Genomic DNA, 20796 nt, shown 5'->3' on the forward strand with positions numbered 1-20796 from the left:
AGTTCCTTATGGAGGCTGCATTCTGGATGGAGACACGGCAGCTGCACAGAGCCTGTCTCAGAAGTGCCTGGACACTGCAGCCCAGCTCCTCTCTGAACCCCGGAGCTTCCTTATCCCTCTCTGTGGCTGCCTCAACATGGGTACGAACAAGCACTTACCTAGGGAAGCTGGGCGGCATGTGTATCTGGGGAAAGGGAAGGCTGGGAAAATGTATGCCCTCCTAGCACCAGTGGCCCTTCATGGCAGAGTGACAGTGAGCCATCCTCTGCGGGCTGGAGGGAAGACACAGGGCCACAGGCCTGCAGCCACCTGCCTCCAGGTCTGCCTGAGGATGACGTGACTCCAGAGATCCAGATGTGCATCCAGCAGCTCCACAGTCCAGCAGAGCCACCCTCCTCCAGAGCAGTCCAGGGCTTGCAGGAAGAGCTGCTGGCAGCCCAGAGCTGCACCATGCTCTCCTATCTCCTCCATTCCCAGCACGCCTGGCAGCCCCACCAGTCCCTGGTCAGCCAGCAAGCAGTCCCCAGGCTTCTAGCAGAACAGGGCCTCGTGCTGCTATCGGGGCTGCAGCAAGACCTACAGACACAAGGACAGGAGGCAGAAGCCATCTCTCACTTGGACAATCTTGGCCCAAGCCCTGACCCGTGCATCAGCTCCTGCTGGAGGAGCGTGGAAGTTCCCTGGCTCCACTGCACCAAGTCAGAAAGGTCCTCAAGCTGTCTGCAGAATGGCCTGAAGAGAGGGGGGCCTGCCAGTGACTCTGCGGCTCTGCTGTCCTGTGAGCACTGCAGCAAGGAGCAAGGACACCTGCCATGGCTGTGGCTATGCTGCACCCCATAGGGCCACAGGTCCCAGGTAAGTGGCTGGAAACACTACAGCCGCTGCCAGTTGGTATGCCCCTGTCTGGGTGTAATGGCAGGGCATCCTCTGCCTTCCAGCATCCATGCCACCTCCTGCTGCCACTGCTCCAAAGGCAGCCCCAGCAGGTCCCAAGAGCTGTCCCTCAGTACCAGCTGGGCCAGCTGGGCCATATCCCACCACAGATATACCTCCCACTGCAGTGGAGCTCAGGCCCTGTCTCATCTCCCTGCAGTCCACTTCCAGGTGCTGCCCAGCCAGTTGCTGCCTGCTACACCACCTCTCACTCTGCCAAGCCCTGTCTGCTTCCCTCTGGCTGGATCACAGCAGTGCAGAAGAAAAAAAACACATCTGCTGACAGCACTGCTCTCTCTGATGCACAGTACTGGGGCTACATCTTCCTCGGACAGCTTTGTGAGCCTACAGGCCTGGCTAGCCATCAGGCTGTGCTACCTGTGGTACTGCCCTGCAAGATCTCCTCAGTGCTGTGTTCTCAGCGCCTCATGCATATTGCCAGACTGCTACCATGCCCAAAATAAAGAAGGTGGAGTCGTCAGACTATGGAACTTCAGGCAGAGGGCACTCCACCAGACAAGGGCATGCGTGTGCTGGTCTCCAAGGTCAGTGACCCTAGAATGCCTGTACCCTCCCTGCTTCTGCCTGGAATCAAACGGGATGGGCTGTAGGAACCAACTGGTCCCTAGGAAGAGGCAAGTTCCAGGAAGGAAGGGATCAGGGAACATCAGGAGTGGAGAAGGAGGCTCCAGGTACAGAAATAAATCAATATATTAGTGTGTACAAAACATGCTGCTTCCTCTGTACAGTGCCCCAGCCGGGCGCAGGCTCCCCACAGGGAGTTCACACATATATAAATAAGGCCCAGACAGCTGCAAACAGTATTTACAGCCCGCGGGAGGCTAGCGCCTGCTCTGGGACCAGCCCCACCAAGACCAGCTGCTATGCCCAGCCCGCGGGATCCTCCATCCCAGCCTGGACCGGCCAGGTTCATTTCATGTCCACATCAAAGTCCAGCACCAGCAGCTTGGTCTCCTCCGTGCCATTGCGGCTGCCCACCGCACACACGAGCTTGGTGTTGGAGGCACGGATGCGCCATACGACGCCCCCACTGCCCCCACTCTCCAGTGCAACCAGGTTGCGCACAAACTCGCCCGTCTTGAGGTCCCAGAGCTTGACAGTACCATCATCTGAGCTGGTCACCACAAACTTGGAGCTGAACTGTAGGCAGGTCACAGCACTCTGGTGCTTGCTGGGCCCTGGAAGCAGAGGGTATCTGTTAGTCCTCCTGTGCTCCCACTTCCAATCCCAGGCCCTTCAGGAGCATGCACTGCTGGGCAACATCCGCCCTGCCTCTGACATATCTGGCAGCTAGGAGCAACATGACCCTTCTCCAACACCCCTAGTGAGGAGAGCTGTTCAATCCTGCACTCACCCTGCAGTGTTTGCAGGCACTGGCCTGTCTTGATGTCCCAGATCTTGACTGTGGAGTCAGCATTGCCAGATACAAGTATGTTGTCACGTAACTCCATGCCACTAGTGAGCGACTGGTGCCCCATGAGGGTGTGCAGGCAGTTTCCACTCTCTACGTCCCACACTCGAATCGACGTGTCCAGAGAGCCACTCACGATGTGTGTTCCATCAAACTGCCCAGAGAGACAGAGATCAGCATGGGCTGCCCAGGAAGGAGTATTCTTGACAGTCTGGTGTCGGGGCACAGTAGATTAAGTGATGTGCTCACATACCCTCTGGCTAATCAGGGTGCATGTGTGTTTGGCATTATCTTCTCTCCAGGAAACAGACACAGTGTGTTCCCACAGTGCATGTGTGTGTGGGGATCAGGGTGGAGGGGCAGAGAGTGTCTCACCTGCAGGGAACAGACATGGCCTGTGTGTCCCTGCAGCATGTGCATGGGGTGGGGAGACAGCTTCTTACTTGCAGAAGCAGACATGGCTCGTGTCCCTGCAGCACAAGTGAGAAGGAAGAGGTAGCCACGGTCTTACCTGCAAGGAGTAGACGCGGTTCGTGTGTCCCTGCAGTGTGTGAGTGCAGCTCTCGCTCTCAGGGTCCCACACTTTCACTGTGTAGTCATACGCACCGCTCACCACCTTGTGCCCATCGTACTGCACGCAGCGCACAGCAGCCACGTGCCCCATCAGCACATGCAGACATTGCCCAGTCTCGATGTCCCAGAGGCGCAAAGTGGCATCCCGGGAGCCACTCACAACCCTGTGGGCAAGGGTGCACTTGGAGCCTGATTGTGTTGACCCTAGACCTTGCCCAACTAGGATAACCCCAGATACACGAGCTTCCCTGAGGGGTAGCCACAGCTTATCCTCCCCAGGGATACGTCTTCCTACACAGCATCTTTCAGCTATGGATCAGCCCAAGCCCTGACCTGCCCTATATCCCATGCCACAGGCTGGCCCAGGCCCCTAATACATCTACACCTTCACTGCCCCATTCCAGAGATCAGACCAGGCCCCAAGTACAGTTACGCCCGTACCTGTTCCCGTGCAGGTGCATGCAGCGCACTGTGGACGTGTGCCCATACAGCGTGTGCACGCATTCGCCTGTGTCTGCATTCCACACTTTGAGTGTCCGGTCCGTGGAGCCGCTGATGACAATGCTGTCCCTCATCTGGGAAGACCACACACCCCCTGTGTGGCCAACCAGTGTCTGCACACACTGCAAAGAACAAGATGTAAGACACTGGTTTGAGAAAGCTGAACAGTGAAAAAACGAAAAGCAAAGCATAGGATTTCCTCCGGGCAAGGGACCGATAAGGCTTTTCAGGTCAACAACCCATCTCCCTGCAGACTCAGGTCCCCACCGCAGAGTCCTCTCTGTGATAATGATCACTTGCTATTCTAAATCCAGTCGAGTTTCTTGCCCTTACTGGATTTCCAGGAGGGTGGTCTACACTGGCTGACTGCCAGTGAAAACACATGTGGCCAGCGCTTGCTCATTTGTTACCACTCCAACACTGATTTGTAGCTTAAGACAGCTCTTCCCATGGCTCCTGCAGTCACAGGACCTATCAAATCCTCTCCCCAGCTACGCTTTGACAGAGACAAGATAAACCCACCTAAAAGGCCACTATGCCTCTCACACCTCCACCCATTCCTGCAGCAAAGCAGAGGATCATCAGTATGACTTTCAGCATGCCAGCGGAGCAGCCCTATGGTGCAACTATGGAAACAGCTCACCTCCCCAGTGACAGCTGACCACACTTTGAGCGTATTGTCATCTGAGCCACTGACTATCCGGTTGCCACAGAACTGCAAGCAGGTGATGACATGGTCATCATGTCCCTTCAGCACCTGCATGGAGAAAAACATCAGTAAGGAGGGAGGTGAGGGCAGCTCACAGCCCTCAGAGCCTGCAGAACCTCATGCCTCAAAAGCAGCCTTTGAGAATGGTGGGGAAGCAGTAAGTGCTGAGAGAAGGAAGAACAGATGAGTCCTTGTAAGGCCTGCCACCTCCCTGCTGCTTCTCTGTGGGGCAGCAGCTACAGTAGGAGTTGGGGGGATATTGGGCAGCTACTGCTGGGACAGAGTGGGCTACACAGAAACTCCAAAACATGGATGGACCCTTATGGCTATTGAGGCTACACAAGCTATCGAGCTCAGAGCTGATGTTCTGTCCTAGATGAAAAACTGTTGGCCATCAGCCAGAGCACATTTAGGACCACCAGCTCCATTTTCCACATGGTAGAAGGCAGGCAGTGCACAAACAGCTGTGCACTAGCTGTCACCTCCCCAATTCGGTGATGTGTGAAGAGGGCAGCAAAGGTGGGCAATGGCCAAGCAACATCAGCAGGCAGGCAGAGATCAGGCAGATTTGACAGGACCCTAGTGAATGAGGAGGCATATCAGACAGACCTGGCCAAGCCATGGGGAAGGGAGGCATGAAGGCAAGTGGCAGCTCAATGTGAAAACAAGCCCAGAGCCGCCCTTTGCAGGGAATGTACTAAGCCTCTCCTCAGCCAGGGGAAGGTACAAGGTGGACGTCCCTGCAGCAGACGTTCCTGCAGGCAGCGCCCTGGGGAGCTCTGCTCACGGGGGGTGCAGAGACCAGCATGTTGGGGGGTCTCAGGAAAGGGCTGCCTGGTGCCAGTTTGCTGCCGGAGGGTGCAGTCCCTGCAGTGACAGCACCGTGCAGAGCACTGCTCCTCACCTGGGTGCCGCCAAGGCAGGGGCTTGGAGAAAGGGCTGGGAGCACCAGGGGCCCGGAAAAAGTCTCCAGAGGTGGAGAGCAGCAGGACTGAGACCTGAGAGACCAAGAGAAGGGGTGGCTGGGGCTCTCCTCTCCCTACCTCCTGGACCTGCAGGCAGGGACCTTGGCAGGGAAAGAACACTCAGGTGTTCTGGAACCTTGTACCAGGGACAAGGCTTGGCTGAGCCCCAGAAGGGCTGTACCTCTCCCGGGATGCCAAGCTTGGCTACAGCCCTGCCACAGGTGCTCAGAGAAGGGCCAAAGGGATAGAACCCCCTTTTCTCTGGGGTCCAGGGTAACCCTTTTTCTGCTGGCAGAATTGCAGCTCTGTACCACCCACTGTAGCAATCCCCGAGATCAGCTGTGCTGCCAGTCACAGCACATGGGAAAGCCACAAGCAAGCTGCACTGTGGATCTGTTCTCTACAGGCAGGGACAGGAGTTGCAGGAAGCTGGTAGGATCTACAGCTTCAAGGACCTCCAAATTCAAATATTTCTAGGTGAATGCTTCTGGTCTGTGTGTCCTGAAGACAGGCCAGACTGGTGAATCTTTTCCCAAGGCACTTTGAAAATTCTTAGCATTGTTCTCATCCTACTGGTCATGGATATTTCTCTGCTACACCCTTCCTGTACCAGCTTCTTATATATCAAAGCTCTAGAGTCTGGTTCTCAGCAAGGACTCCTGAAAGCACTCACCTTGGGGGCTTTAAGCTCCCCGCTGCGCCAATTCATGTCAATTTTGTGCTGCCGCATAAAGGCAAATTTCCAGGGGCTGTACATGAATCCAGGGCTCAGCAGGCGCCGCTTACGCAGGTTCAAAGGCTCCTCAATGCCTGTAGGAGGAAAACACAGTGGGATGCCTCACAGTAGACAGGTAGTCCATGCTCTCACCCTACTGGGTTGCTAGGATGATGCAGATCTGTGGGAGCTGTGGGCTATCCCACTGCTGATCCCAGCCACAATGTGACACATGCTGTGTAGAGGAGGGGTCCTTACCTTCTTCACGGCATTTCTCTCTCCAAAGCAGGTTATCTTCAGCCAAGACCCTCCAGTAGCGACACGTCTGGGCAGCACGGAGCAGGTCCCGAGGCTCCAGGAATGAGAGGACATAGAGTGCCAGCTGCAGGAGTGGAAGCCAAGTCACAAGGGCACAGTGGGCTCCTGTGGCTGATAACTGGTGCCCAGCACCAGGGCCAGCCTGTCCCTTGCCTCAACTCACCTCCTTTGGCAGCAGGGAAATGAAGTCTCTCTGGAACTGGGGTTCAATGACCTGCATCATGTACTTGATTTGGGAGGGTTCGCAGCGATCAATGAGCTCATCCAGAGCAAGCAGCTTCTCTGGGCCACTCCACCGCTGATGACAGGGACATCAGTCACAATGCCTGCACACACAGCAGGCCCTCACAGGCTCCCCCGTGGCTCTGCACAGTGCCTATTCCCCACCCCAGCCCTATCAGAGACACCAACTAGCACAGGCAAGACAGGGTAGCTGGGCCGCTGGAGCAGGCCAGGGCTCTGCTACCTCGATCCCAAGACACAGAGGAGCCGCATGAGTCATGTAAGATGGAACAGAGCTGCTGCGTGATGGTGGACAAAGCAACTCCACTCCAGGACAAAGGGGAGCAAGAGGGGGCTAACACCACTTCTGTGCTCCTTCACCCAAGGCAAAAACTCACTAAAGTTCCACCATGGGACCCAAACCCCTGCCTGTGGTGGATTGCACGCAGACAGATTCCATAGGGCTTGGCTCCCCTCCTGCCTGCTTGTCAAACCCAAAGCTCCTCAGTGCCATCCGAGGTGAGCCCTTTGGCAAGGCTCCAGAGCCTACCTGGAAGGTGCGGAGCCAGTCCTGCAGCTCGGGAGGAGGGGCAACAGAGGGGATGCGGCGGCGCCGTGCCTGGCCTGCTTTGGCGTTGCGGAGTTCCCCAAAGGTGGTGGTGGGACTGGGCATGCAGGGAGACAGTGTCCTGGACCACAGCCGAGAAGAAACCAAAGCAAAGGTGAGATGCCAATGCTAGTCTGGGCCACACTGTGCAAACGGTTGTCAGAAGAGAGGTCCCCATAAATCACCAGCTACGGGCCTCCCACCAAGCTAACCCCCTTCCCCATCACTTCCACTGGGACCACCACTACACATGCAGTCCCCTTACCCAGCCTGCTCTACAGAATGACAGAATCACAGACTGTCTGAGGCTGGAAGCACCTCTGGAGGTCATCTGTCAACCCCCTGCTCAAGCAGGACCGCCCTTGTATCTGTGCCGGTTTTGGCTGGGGTAGAGTTAGTTTTCTTCATAGTAGCTAGTATGGGTTTATGTTTTGGATTTGAGCTGAAAACAGTGTTAATAGCACAGGCATGTTTTAGTTACTGCTAAGCAGTGCTTACACAGAGTCAAGGCCTTTTCTGTGTCTCACACCACCCCACCACCAAGTAGGCTGAAGGTGTAGAAGAAGCTGGGAGGGGATACAGCTGGGACAGCTGACCCAAACTGGTCAAAGGGATATTCCCTACCATATGACATCATGCTCAGCATATAAAGCTGGGGAAAGAAGAAGGAAGGGAGGGACATTTGGAGTTATGGCATTTGTCTTCCCAAGTAACCTTTACATGTGATGGAGCACCGCTTGCCTAGAGATGGCTGAACACCTGCCCGCCAATGGGAAGTGGTGAATTAATTCCTTGTTTTGCTTTGGTTGCATGTGTGGCTTTTGCTTTACCTATTAAATTGTCTTCATCTCAACCCACAAGTTTTCTCACTTTTACTCTGCAGATTTTCTCCCCCATCCCACTGTGGGGAGCACGCAAGTGGCTGTGTGGCACTTAGTTGCCCCACTTAACTGGGGTTAAACCATGACAGTGTTTCTCAAAGGACGGAGATGCCACAACCTCAGCAGAACACCTAAATGACTGAGGGATGGAACTAGTAGAAGGTCTTCCCACCCCCCGGGTCAACTCATTGCTAAGCACGCAGAGCATGCATCTTACCTGCTGTACTCAGAGCCCTTGCACAGCTTTTTACCAGGGGAAAGGGCCCTGCCATCCAGGCCGTTTTCTGACTTCCGCTTCATCTGCAAGAATGGCAAGTTAAAGCAGGCTGGAGCAGAGGCCTCTGTGCACATTCTGGGTCACTGATTTTTTGTCAAAAGTGACAGAGTAGGAGACCCAGCCTAGCAAGTCTTCCAAGTCCACGCTGATTTTGGGGACCTGCGAGGGAAGCTGATCTAGAGCTGGCAGAAGAGTTAACTTCCATGGGAGAAATGGAACTTGGTCCTTCCAAGGGTACTATCAGACCTGATGGGGAAAAGTTAGCAAAACAGGTGCACAGGGACAAAAAACAGTGGCTGAGAAAAACTATTGGTATACCTGCTTGGCCCTTCGCTAGGCACAGTTCAACACAGAGCAGGCAGACCTGCAGCCTGAGCAGGGAGCTCAGCATGCTGAAGCCTCCTGGCAAACCAGCCCTACAGCTGGGCCGTAGAGCACACCCCACTACGCTTGACAGCTACAGGGAGAGCTGTGCTGGGATGTATGGCAGACCATACTTTGACGTGGTTGTATCAAAAGGAATCTACATCCTTCTAACTCCATAGAAGAGGTTCAGGGTTATCAGGAAATGTGGGGAGAGTGAGGTGGCTACCAAACAGTGCTGGCAGTCGCCAAAAGGTCAGCATGGGGCTCTCCCAAGCCAGGTAAGGAAGCTGGGTCTTCTTGCCCTCCAGTAACTGACCCAGGCACCAGCTGCAGCCCTGTGCTTAGGGCTGGCCAGAGCTTCTCACCACAATGCCCACATCCCGCAGAAACCTCCCTGAGACCTTTGCTTCACACTCCCAAGCAGACTCCTGCTGCCCCAGTTCAGGCTCTGCATTATGACACAGCGACCCCAGCGCAGAGCAGGGAGGCTCTAATGGGGACAGGCATGGCTGGGGACTGCCAGCAGCACTCAGACAGACTGGAACAGTTCCTCCTTCCGCCCCGCCCTAACAGCCAGTCAGGCCGACAGCAACTGCTGAGCACAATCTGCACTGTGGACCTCACAGCCCAGCCAACACCCAGCTGACAGTCCCGAGCTCCCTGGCTGGCCTGCAGCACTCGGGCATGTCCTGGGGGTCTGCAGCACACCCCATGCAGCAGAAGCTTGAAGTGCTACGGCAGCCCGCTGTTCGCTCTGGCACCACTGCCACAGCAAGCGGTGGGTGCCTGTAAGGCTCTGAGGCCACTAGCTACCAAGAATGGGACTGCAGACAATATGCCAGTGTCCGCTCCTACTGGGGAGCCACCAACCACATGGGCAGCCCCACTCTTTGGGGCAAAGCCCTTGCCTGGGGCCACGCTCCCAGCAGGCTTACCTTGGGCCGCACGTGACGGAGGAGGCCACCGTCCTCTGTCCGCTGCAGGTAGTCTATCCAGCGTTCTCCAATCGTGTAATAGAAGTAGACGTTGCTGCCATCTTCGCCTTCCTCACTGTAGCAGCTCCCTTCTTCCTCTTCTTCCTCCTCCTCTTCCTCCTGTTCCCCACAGACTGTGGAACTGACTGGCTCCTTCGTCCCTTGGCCACTGGAGCTGTCAGCCTCCGGTCCTGACCCTGGGCTCCCTTTTCCAGAGTGCTCTGGCTCCCAGGGGCCTGAAACATCCTCCTCCTCAGTCACCACCTACAATACAGCGAGAGGCACAGTCAGGTCTGTCTGCTGCAGCTCTGCACCCCAGCTCTCAGGGTGCCCTGGAGCCCAGGCTGGGGGACATGCTAGGGAGCTGAGAGGGCTGCCAGTGAGATCAACGGCCCAAAGAATAAAAGGGCTTCCTTCTGCAGTAGGAAAGAGTGGGTGATAAGCTAAGCAGAGACAAAGATAGGAAGAGGGGAGCAGACTACTGAGCCAAGGTGCTCTCTGGGGTTATGGGGCAGTTACGGCCAAGCAAGATCAGGAGATGGGTTACTTCCCAGCCCCACAAGGAAGTACAGCTGCAATGTGACCAAATTACATGCCAGCCAGCAACTCTGTGGCTAAACTGAAAACACAAACACTGCAGGAGCATCAGCGGTGCTGAACAATACCAAACCTGCTAGCACCAGCTCCACCTCTGCACAGCAAGCCATCTCCCTGCTGGCAGCTGGGAACAGCCCTCTGCCCTTTGTTTGCTAAAGCAGGGAGCAGAGCTGCTGCACCTGTGGGCTGCCACACCTGGGCAGGACCCCAGCATCAGAACAGAAGCTCATGCTGCATTTCAGCCTTCAGCATGGTGTGGAGGTCATAAGTAGTGTGTGCCCACCTGCACCCTTCCTCCCCCAAGAAAGCAGCACTGTAATTAACAGCAAAAAAAAAAAAAAAAAAAGTGTAGAAGCATTCAGTAATTACTTGAAGGAAGCAGAACAAAGAACAACGCCCCTGTATCACATGGGAATGAGGAACTGTTTTCCAATACACCAGTAATACCTCAATTGGCAGCCCAGGATAATTTGCAACTAAGAGTCCTAGAGACTAGTACACGGAGATCGCTAGCCCACAGCAACTACTTCCAGTAAATCTTGGAGAAATTGCAAAGACTAGGAGAGTGTGAAAGTCATGCCAAAACTGAGGCGAGCAGGAGAAAAACATGTCTTTACATTGCCTGACACAAGCAGAAGAGAGGCCGGTGCAGGATTCAACAAGATAAATGACAGGGATATGCTTTGTACCAGCTGATAAGACTTTATGAAAGTAGGTCTTTTCAAATAAAGTTTAATTTATTCCTTGAAGTGTTACATTTGGTTAAAAAAAGCAATTACATAAATCACATCGATGAGACGTACTCATACACTTCTAAGCATTTGACCAGGGCACAGGCTTCTGATCAAACACTGTCATGCCACAGCCTCCAAATGGTGGATGGATGAGATGGCTTAGATCAAGAAAGAGCCAGTGAACAGATCTCAAAAGGTATGTGTTAATGAGAAACTGCAGGTTTTCTGCTGATGGGCCTAGTGCAGACCCATAAGGGCATGTGTGTGCATGGGAAACCACAGTTGTTAATATTTCTTTTATTCATAATATGGAGGTAGATAAAATCTTTTCTGATTACATTTTAAGACTGACACTTGCGTAGGTAGCGAGGACGGGACTGTCACACGGTATGATCTGCATCACTTGGTAAGCTGGGTTCACCCACATTAAATGCATTTCAATACACCCAGAGGCAATGTTCCCCCTCTAAAGACAGGGAGAGCAGGACCAGCTAGGCACCAGGGATTGCGCATCCTGTAAAGCAATAACTGAAAAGGATTGAGGGGTCACACTCATCACAAACTTCAGGCTCAGAAATCTGAACAGGGAAGAAGTGCAAGCAGGAAAGCAGTACTACCCCCTGTGGTGCCCTATACACTTGAGTCCTGCAATACCCAATCCACATTTTTAAACAGAATGCTTAAAACTTGAAGATATTTCTCAATCTCCTCCTCCAAGTGATTCAAAATCTGAAGAAAATATTTTGTAGTACAAGAAAATAAATGAAGAGGTGATTTGGTCACAACACAAAAATATATCTAGGGAAGGAAAAATCTTGCTGCTTTAAAGGTGTCCTATCAAGCACTGAAATGTTTAGTGCAGTTAGGGCTGGGTTTATTTACATTCAGAAATTAGGCCTCAGTGCACATGTGCTTAAGTGCCTAGCCCTGGACAGATTCCCCTGATCAGAGGCAGATGGGTCATCTCTTCACAGCACCTGGTTAGACTGGACCCTGTTTGGCAGGTGGGCTGCCACCTTACAGGGAGATTGTGAACAAGACCACTTGGCTGTTTGAAAGGGCGCAGCTTGCTTTGTTCCTGTTCCAGTGCCCAGAGCAGGTATATCTCCTCCCCTGTAAACCTCCTCTGTCCCTCTACCAGCTACCACCTCTCACAGTATGGGATACCCCTCCCTAATTCCTGCACTGCTGGTGGGAGGATCAGCTCCATACCAGTTAGGCAGGGGAACCCTACCTTTCTTTTCTTACCTGAAGCTCAGGAGCTTTACTGTCCCCCTGCAGACCAGGGCTCCCCCTCGCAGCTTCCTCACTGCTTGGCCTCCTCCTGCAAGTCATTCGCTGACTGTTCAGCTCCAAGATGCGGGTGGTGATGCCTTTCACATGGAGAAGATCATCAAGTGAGTTGAAGCCCTTCAGTTCCTGTGAGAAGAGAAGATTTGATTTAGAGCACAGGAACTCAAGGACCAGCCTCAAAGCAGGACCAAGCTTACTCACACCCTCCTCAGACAGGCTCTCTTTCCTGGCTGGTCCAGACCTACCAGCTTACATCTCACTTCGAACCAGCAGTTCCCTTTAGGCCTTCAGAGGAAAGAGGGTCAGAGTGCCACAGGAGGGCGATACCTTTGTACTCCAAGTCCTCACTACTGCTCCCACCCAAGGTAAGGGCTGCCTTCTGCCCAAAACAGACCTTCTCATGTAATCCCTTCAGTTTCCACAAATTTTCCCTGCCCTGAACAACAATTGCAATGCCTGCAAGGAACAGACAACTGCACCAGAGCTGCTATAAACAAGGGGAGTAGCAGCCCAAAAGCAAAGGCTAAAAGCTCAGAAAGGGGAATTGTGCCTTCCAGCTGACTAGTACCAAGACTAGGAGTATTCATTGGCCCACACAGTCAATCTCCCTTGTCTGCAGCTCCAGGGAATGGAAACAGCCCCTGCCTCCTGCCAGGCACACACAGACACACACACACACGTGTGTGTGTGTGCAAGGCACCCACCATCCTGTAAAGCACCAAGTCAAGTACCACCCAGCCCTGCACTCAGAACCATGGTTTATCACCGATCATACCTATGCCCTGTACTGACTCCAAGCAATTTCTGCCACAAGCCTAAAGGACCTAAACGTAAGAGGGGCAGCCTGGCTGTTACCAAAGGGGTAGGATCCCAGAGTGGAAAGCATCCACCCTTTGCAGCTAACATAGACATTGGGGCCAAGGCAAGGTTCCGATCATACTTTGAAATTCATCATGTATCATTTTAAGGCACTTCTGCTGCTTTGCTCCTTTAAACAGTTTTACCCAAAAGCACAGCTCTAGTGATAAAACCTCCTTTCTATAAATCTGTCCTCACCTGTTCTCATACCAGCAGTCCTTTTGTTTAAATGGCTCTTATTCTTCTGCCTCCAGTGTTTGCATTCCTGTTGTATTTAGCTGATGACCCTGCCCCACTCAGCCTTCTCTTTTCCAGGCCAAAAAAAGTCAAGCTCTTCTAGTCTTGCCTTATCAAATCAGCCTCCCCTTTCTCTGACTTCTGCCTCGCTCCTCTGCTTGCTTCAACACGGATGCCATATCTGAGCCATGATCTTGCCAGTTCTTCATGGCATTAATCTTCCTGTCTCTGCTAAAAGTGCCATGGTAAATACAGCCTAAGATCACACTTACCTTTTTCATGGCTGTGTCACACTGGTAGCTCAGTCATCCTGTGAGTGACTACCACTCGCAGGCTCTTCTTCCTACTCATTTCCAAATGACAGAGCTAAACAGTCAATCAAGGGGGAGTGGCAGGATTTCCAGCCCATCATGACCACACCAGATGGCCTTCTACCTCTTCCTGCTCCTGCCCGTTCCACCCAGGAACTCGTTTTTTTTCTGCTCTTAGCATGCAACGTCATCTGCCACCAGCCCCCAAGGCTCTGCCCCAAATCCCAGAAACAAGGAGACTGTAGAATTGGGCTGGTCTGCCTGCAGAAGAGAACAGTTCTCCCCAGGGAGAATACTGACCCAGCCTGTGCCAGGAAGCATCTGTGCCAGGGAGCCAACTGCCCTCGCTCTCCGTGACAGCCTGCAGACCTTGACACAAGGAGCATTTTACGTGGTGAATGAACAAAAGGCTCCCTCAATCCATCACCCAGTGGAAGCCTGAACAAGGCCCCACGCGTGGCTGCTGCCTGGCCTCAGACGCTGCACCCAGAGGCAGCCCGCGTCCTGAGGGATGGCGGCAAGTCCCAGGAACAGCCCTGCCTGCGTGCCCCGGGCACAGCTGCAGAAACCGTGGAAGAACAGCGGGGTTGCCCCAGCGTCCGCAGAGCCTGCCACCTGCCCCGGGGCCGGTCACACCCGCCCTGGCCGGCCCGGCCGGACAGCGCCCCGGGGCTCACGGGGACGGCAGGTCAGCGGAGGCGGCCGGCTGCCTCAGGGCCCGGCCGCGCAGTCCAGGCCGTCCTCAGCTAGGGCGGCTCCGCCTGACGCCCAGCACAGGCAGCTCCTGCCCCGGCTCCGCTTTCCCAAGGCGGCACGGCCGAGGCGCTCCGCTCCCTTCCCTGCCCCGCCGGCTCCACCGGCCACCACCCGCGGCCACCCCCGTGACAGCTGCCCGCAGACCATCAGGCGATACGACGCGCCCCGCCGCCCCCGCCCAGGCCCGGCAGCTGCACCGGCAGCGTCGGGCCGCCCCGGCCCGCACCTCTCTCTTCCGCACGATACCGCGGGCGCGGCGGCGGCCGATGCCGCTGAGTGCACCCTCGAGTTCGGCCACGCCGGCGCGGTTGATATCCAGCTTCCCCCCGCCGGGGCCCGGGCCGCCCGGCCCCGACATCCCCCGGCAGGAAACGCCGCCACCGCCGCGCAGGCCCCGCACGCACTGCGCAGGCGCGACACCGCCCCGCCCACTACACGCCCCCGGAACGCCGAAGGCGTGCGGAAACTGCAGCTTTATTGGGAACTGAGCCTCCGCGGGGCGCTACCGGGCCGCGCAGCCTCGCCCCGCCCGGCCGGGACACGGCTCAGCGGCGCTTGTAGAGGCAGGGTCGCAGGCGCAGGCCGGGCGCGGGGCGGCGGCGGGGAGGACCCGTCTTGGCGAACTCCAGCAGGTGGAAGAAGGTGCTGGAGAGGTCCTGGGGACAGCGCCGCCTCAGAGTGCGAACGCCCAACCCCTCCCGGGCCGCCTGCTGCGGAACCCCAAGCCCCATCACCACTTCCCCACGGGCCCCATGACCCCCAGTGGCCTCCCAGATCCCTGTGGGCCCCAGGACCCCAAGCCCCATACCATATCCCAGCAGCCCTGGGACCACTCAACCCACTCCCGGAATCCAACACTACCTCCCCTGTGTGCCCCAGGTGCCCCCTACCCCAGCCCAGACTCCAGCACCTCCTCCCCCACAGGCCCCGGGTCCCTCAAACCTCCTCCCAGACCCCAGCACCACATTCCCTGTGTGCCCCAAGTCCCCCATACCCTGTTACAGACCGCAGCACCATGACCCCTGGCATGCCCCAGGTCCCCTGAACCCCCGTCCTAGACCCCCACACCACAACCCCTGCAGGCCCCAAGTCCCCCAGACCCTGTTCCAGACACCAGCAGGCCCCAGGTCCCCCAAGACCATATTCCCAGACCCCAGCACCATGACCCCTGGCATGACCCAGGTCCCCCAAGCCCCCATCACCCCCATCCTAGACCCCTGCGGGCCCAGGTTCCCCAGACCCCATTCCAGACTGCAGCACCACAGCCCCCATAGGCCCCAGATCCCCTGAAACCTCCTTCCAGACCTCAGCACCATAGCCCCTGTGTGCCCTGCATCTCCCACTACCCCCATACACTATCACCATCCCGGGCCCATTCCACGCCAGCACCAGGCTGGGCCCCAGGTTCTTATTACCACCATACTCCATCCCAGGCCCCCACACTACAGCCCCGCAGGCCCCAAGTCCCCCAGACTTCCTCTTAGAACCCAGCACAACCCCTGTGGGCACTGGGTCCCCAGAGTCCTGCACCACAACCCCTGAGGGCCCCAAGTCCTTTAAACACCCATATGCTGTCACCACCCCTAAGTCCATTCCCCCCTGGCACCAAGGCTGGGCTCTGCTCCCCTGCCCTGCTGCTGGAGCAGGAAGGGTCAGCCTCTGGCTGCCAGGAACCATGGGCTCCTCTTCTCGAGGCTCCCTAGTTCCCAGGGCACAGTGCACCCAGCGCCCAGCTCAGGGCACACCTGAGGACACACCTTGGAGATGCTTTTGAAGCCTAGCTGAGCCATGGCATTCATGAAGGCTCGGATGTCCTCAAAGCGGCTGGCCACCTCAGCCACCATCAGGGTACCCCTGCAGAACACCCCAGCCCTGAGCAGCAACAGTGCAGGCACCTCCTGCAGCACAGTCCAGCGCCTCTGCTCCTCACTGCCAGCCTGAAGGCCAGCCCATGCCTGCCGGGCTCACCCTAGTGCCTCCTGCCCCCCACTGCCCAGCTCTAGCCCAGTACCAGTCTCTAGGCACACATCTCTACCTACCCCTGCTTCAGCACACGGTTGGCTTCTTCCAGGATCTCCTGCAGGTTGGTGCCCATCAGCGCCAGGCAGAATACCACAACATCCACCGACTCGGCTGCCAAAGGCACCTGCGAGAGACCAACAGGGACACCTGCCCCAGGAGGAGGAATATGGCAATGGGGCTGGAGTTGCCCTTCCATGCTTTGCTGCTCCTTGGGCTCTTGGATTCAACTGAGCATCTTCTCTAGGGAGCTCGCAGATGGAGGTGCCCCGGTTTTCCAGGCGCATGCTCTCCCTCATGCACAAGATGCTTGACCACGCTCTCCTGTCCCCCACAATCGCCAACCCAACCCACACCCCTGCAACCTGCCAGGCAGCATCAAGCCCACCTCGCCAGCCCGCCTAACACTCTGGTGGCTGTGGTGCACGCGTTGCCAATGTGCCGCTGATCCCCCTGAAAGCTGTTGCCTTTCGCCCCATCCCCCGCCAGGCCCCCTACCTTGGCCATGTCACAAACAGTGACCAGTGGGCTCAGAGGTACCAGGTCGAAGGAGTGAACCTTGTTCCTGATGCTACTCGCAATCTTGCAGTCACCGCACCCAAAATCTGCCACCACCAGCGAGGTTGGCCTGGGGGGGGAGTGGGGGCTCAGAAGACCCCTTCTCCCTCGCTGCACCACCTCAGCGGGTCCCCATGCTCAGAGGCGGCCCTGGGCCCAGCCCAGTTCTGCCTGCTCACCGCCGCCGCAGGTAGCGGATGATGCGATGCACGGGGTTCTCCGGCCAGCGCCCCACTTGCTGAGCAAAGCCGCGGTGGTAGATCTCGAACGCTTCAGGGTCACTCTGGAAGAGCTGTACTGCTTCCCAGCTGGTGGACGTGTAGAGCTGCTGGTTAATATACCGGAACCGGGCAGCCAGGAGCCGCTCCTCCATCCGCGCACGCAGGGCCGCTGACCGTCCCGAGGGAGCTGCTTCCAGGCCGGGCAGCTCCAGGGTGCCCGGTCCCATGCCTGCCTGCCCATCTGCACTCTGCTCCCCTCCAGGTCCCGCCTGGAGCTTGTTCTTCTGGCGCCGCTTATTCTTCTGCTTGTTCCTCCACTGCCTCCTGCTCAGCCTCTGCGCCGGCTCCCCGGCTGCAGACCCCATCCCCAGCGCGCCAGGCTCCGCGTTCGGCCGGGGCGGCTCCCCCGGCAGCTCAGCCGACACGTCTGGGGGGACCGAGAGGCAAATCAGGGCGGCGGCGGCGGGCGGCTCCCGGGTCCCGCCGCACGCTCGGCCTGCCTCCGGCACTGCCGCCGCCGAGCTGGGCGGGCGGTGGTACCTCCGTCCGGGCGCTGCCCGCCCTGCTGCGGCTCTCGCTCCGCCTGGGGCTCCCCGGGGCCGGGCGGGCGCCCCTCCGCCGCAGCCCGGCGCCTGGCGGCCCGCCTCCCCTCCGCGGGCCGCTTCCGTACAGGCTCGCCGTGCCGGCCGGACTCGGCTGCGCAGTCGCCCGGCAGCCGCCGACGCCGCTTTCCCGCCGCTGCCCCAGGGGCCTGCGGAGGGCGGGGGGCCGGTCACCTCCACCGCGCCCAGGGACCGGCCCGGCCCGCCGCGGCCCCGCGCGTGCATCCCTTACCGGCCGGCCCGGGCCCTCGGGGGCGCCGCCGGGTCCCGGCCGAGCCCGAGCCCGGGCCCGGGCCCGGGCGGGGCCCTCCGCCCCATCGTTCCACTCCGCCTCCGCGAACATGGCCCGGCAGCCGCGGGACCTGCCCGGGCCGGGAACGGCAGTCCTGGCGCAGCGCCGCCGCCGTTACCCACGTGCGCCCCGCCGGGCTATCCGCGCGGAGGGCCCAGAGCGGCCCCGACAGCATCCGCGGAAACACCGCCCCCCTACGACCGGGAGGTCGAGCAGCCTGGCTGCGCGGGGCGGTCCCGCGGGCGCCCCGCCCCCAGCCCGTTTCGCCCCGCCCCCAGCGCCGCGCACCCCGGCCGGTGCCCCCCGCTCCCTGCCCAGGCTGCGTGCCCGGCCTCGCCCCCCCCGGCACCGCCCACGCTGCGGTCTGCATCTGCCCGGCGCCCGGTGGCCGCGCGCCGCGACGCCCCGTGTCCGTGGCGCGGAGCCCGGAGCAGGGGCGGCGCGGCAGCCGGCCGGCAGGGGGCGCTGGCGGCGGTCGCCCCGGGGCGGAGCCCACGCGCTGCCCCGCGCCCGCCGAGCCGCCGCCCTGCACCGCCGCCAGAGCCGGTAAGGGAGGCCGAGCCGGGCCGGGCCGGGCCGAGCCGGGCGGGGCCGATCTGCGGCTGGAGGCCGTGCCGGGCCCGGGAGGACGCAGGGCTGGGGCTGCGGGTTGGCTTGGGCAGTGCCGCACCGGGGTCGGGCTGGGACAGGCCGGAGTCGGGACAGAACGCGATGGGGGCAAGACGGGTCCGGGTTGAGATCAGTCCGGGCTGGGGCTGGTCCAGGCTGGGAGGGGCCGGGGTCGGTGTGGGTTTGAGTGGTCTGTGACTGGGGCTGGGAACAGCGTCAGGTTTGGGTTGGGCTGGGCTGGGCCCAGGTGTGGCTGGGCTGGGCAGGGGTGATGCAGCTGCGGCCAGTCCGGGGCAGGAAACGGAAAAAAAGGGCGTGGGGGGGGCTGTGCTGTGCTGGCGTTTGCAGAGGCTGGCTGGTGGCAGCGGCGTGTGGTGGGGTGGCAGTTTGGGGTGTGCTGGGGTAGGCGGGCAGGGGCCGACTGAGGACAGGCAGGGACCCGCAGGGCTGCCACGGGGCTCTTGTGCCAGTGGCTGGTGTGGGGGGGACAGGACGAGGCAAGCTGGAGCCCACGGCTGGGCCGAGGCCTGGGGTCTGTGGGGCAGAGTGGAGCTGGGGCTGCACTGGAAGAGGTTTGGGGGTGGCTGCAGGGAGGAGTGGGGCCCTCACAGCTGGTCTTGGGGAAGGGTCTTGGGTCAGGGTTGGTGAGGAACGAGGAGGGCAGCGTGGGGCAGCCTGGGTCTTCACATCATGGGGCCACATCCTGAGTGGTGGGCAAAGGGGCCACAGGGGACTCAGCAGGGCAGATGTGGCCACTTGGCAATGGGGGAGTAGAGGGCCCCTCATTTCAGGGACACGGGGAGGCCTGGCAGCCTGGTCGGGACTGAGGCAGGGTGCAGTGACAAGCAGGAGTGCAGTAGCCCTGGCCCAAGCAGGGGACATGGCTGGTGGAGGAAAGGCAGCAGTGACAGCGGGATGCAAGTCCCACAGGGCTGAGACAGGGATGGGGTGGCACTAGGGTGCCCCTTCCTTGGCCCTGTCCCAGATGGGTGGGTGAAAATCCATTCTGGAGGCAGCACCATCAGCCCTGGGCCTCTGAGGCTGGCAGGACCCGCAGGATGTTGGGTCAGGGCGTGGCGCTGGCTCCTTGCAGCTTGTGGGCAGGGCTGCTCTGTCTTCCACAGCTGGTGGGCCAGGAGCAGAGCTGGTGCTGCCCTGGAAGTGCCAGAGCCCATTCCGGTGCCTGTGAGGCCCCATCAGGCATCCGGACCATGAGGCTGGTCTCCTGTGTCCCTTGCCCCATGTAGCTGACTGGAACATGCAACACAGGCAGAGTGGCTGTCCTGGGGATGGCAGCTGCCCACGCAGGTGCAAGGAGCGTGCCAGGTCCTGTCCTGCCTGCACAGAGTGGGTGGGGGTCGCACAGCAGCTGGGCAAGCGCCAGACCCTGCAGCGGCCTTGAGAGATGCCATGTTTAAGTCCTCACAGGTGTATGTTGGGGTTATCATGCTCGGTCTGTCCCTGCACCCCCCTTTGGGACTCGCTGCAGGCAGCCCCGTGTCCCTGCTTGATGCTGTAGACCCCCAGGCAGGAAAGTACCTGCCAGGCACAGCCCTGCGCTGCTGGGGAGCTCGGGGCAGTGCAGCCCTGGGTTTCAGGCTGCTCTTGTCAAGGGGTTAACAATGCAACCAGGATGCATGCTCTTTGCCTGGCTCTGGGCTGGGGTGTCTGTGGACTAGAGTGGAGAGAGGGGGAGCTTGTGGACCTTGGGTTCCCAGTTTCTTGAGCATGATGCTGTGCCAAGTTCAGCCAAACCTGGGACAGAGTTGGGGATCAGGAGGGTCTGTGGAGCTATGGGATCCCATGTAGGGTGGTACTGGACCTCCTCCAGCTCTGCTCCCTGACCCACTCCCCTCCTAGGAGATGTGGGCACCCGGGTCCGGCTGGTCCTGCAGATAAGCTCATGGATGCCAAATCTGCTTCCTGTGAGCTGCTGCAGGCACCCGTGACGCTGGAGTCAGTCGTGAACTTCCCCCTCAGCTGTGAGTCCAGCTCTGTCCCCAGCCTTCGTCAGTCCCTGCGGTTTTCCGCAGGGCTGCCAAGGAGGGGGACATGAGGCTCCTGTCCTGCTTCCCCAGGGAGATGCCCCAGCTGAGGGCCTGTCAGGAGGAGCAGAGGGGCTGTGAGAGGTGGTGTCTGGGTCTCAGGGCTTGCATGTGGAAAAGGGGCACAGGGAGCCCCACTCCACAGCGGGGCCCCGTGTCCTTACACAACCCTCCCCACAGCAAGAGCCACG

General features: G+C 58.7%; 2 protein-coding genes across 2 annotated transcripts; both read right to left on the reverse strand.

Annotated features, from left to right (window-relative positions):
• Window positions 1–1569: 1569 nt before the first annotated feature.
• Window positions 1570–14617, reverse strand: LOC309403983 (F-box/WD repeat-containing protein 7-like; the record flags this gene model as incomplete). Its single annotated transcript, XM_081998304.1, has 13 exons — window positions 1570–2132; window positions 2309–2519; window positions 2877–3102; window positions 3380–3561; window positions 4083–4196; window positions 5787–5923; window positions 6087–6210; window positions 6310–6444; window positions 6919–7057; window positions 8074–8156; window positions 9435–9737; window positions 12053–12223; window positions 14486–14617. 13 exons carry the CDS (start codon window positions 14615–14617, stop codon window positions 1864–1866), a joined length of 2226 nt encoding a protein of 741 aa, XP_081854430.1. The 3' UTR covers window positions 1570–1863.
• A 187-nt stretch (window positions 14618–14804) lies between these two features.
• On the reverse strand, window positions 14805–18002 carry RRP8 (ribosomal RNA processing 8; the record flags this gene model as incomplete). Its single annotated transcript, XM_082015396.1, has 7 exons — window positions 14805–14915; window positions 16017–16113; window positions 16299–16405; window positions 16777–16906; window positions 17016–17484; window positions 17598–17808; window positions 17892–18002. 7 exons carry the CDS (start codon window positions 18000–18002, stop codon window positions 14805–14807), a joined length of 1236 nt encoding a protein of 411 aa, XP_081871522.1.
• Between the last annotated feature and the right edge of the window lie 2794 nt (window positions 18003–20796).

This window comes from Phaethon aethereus (assembly GCF_964289735.1).
Source record: "Phaethon aethereus genome assembly, chromosome: 1".
Taxonomy (NCBI): Eukaryota; Metazoa; Chordata; class Aves; order Phaethontiformes; family Phaethontidae; genus Phaethon; species Phaethon aethereus.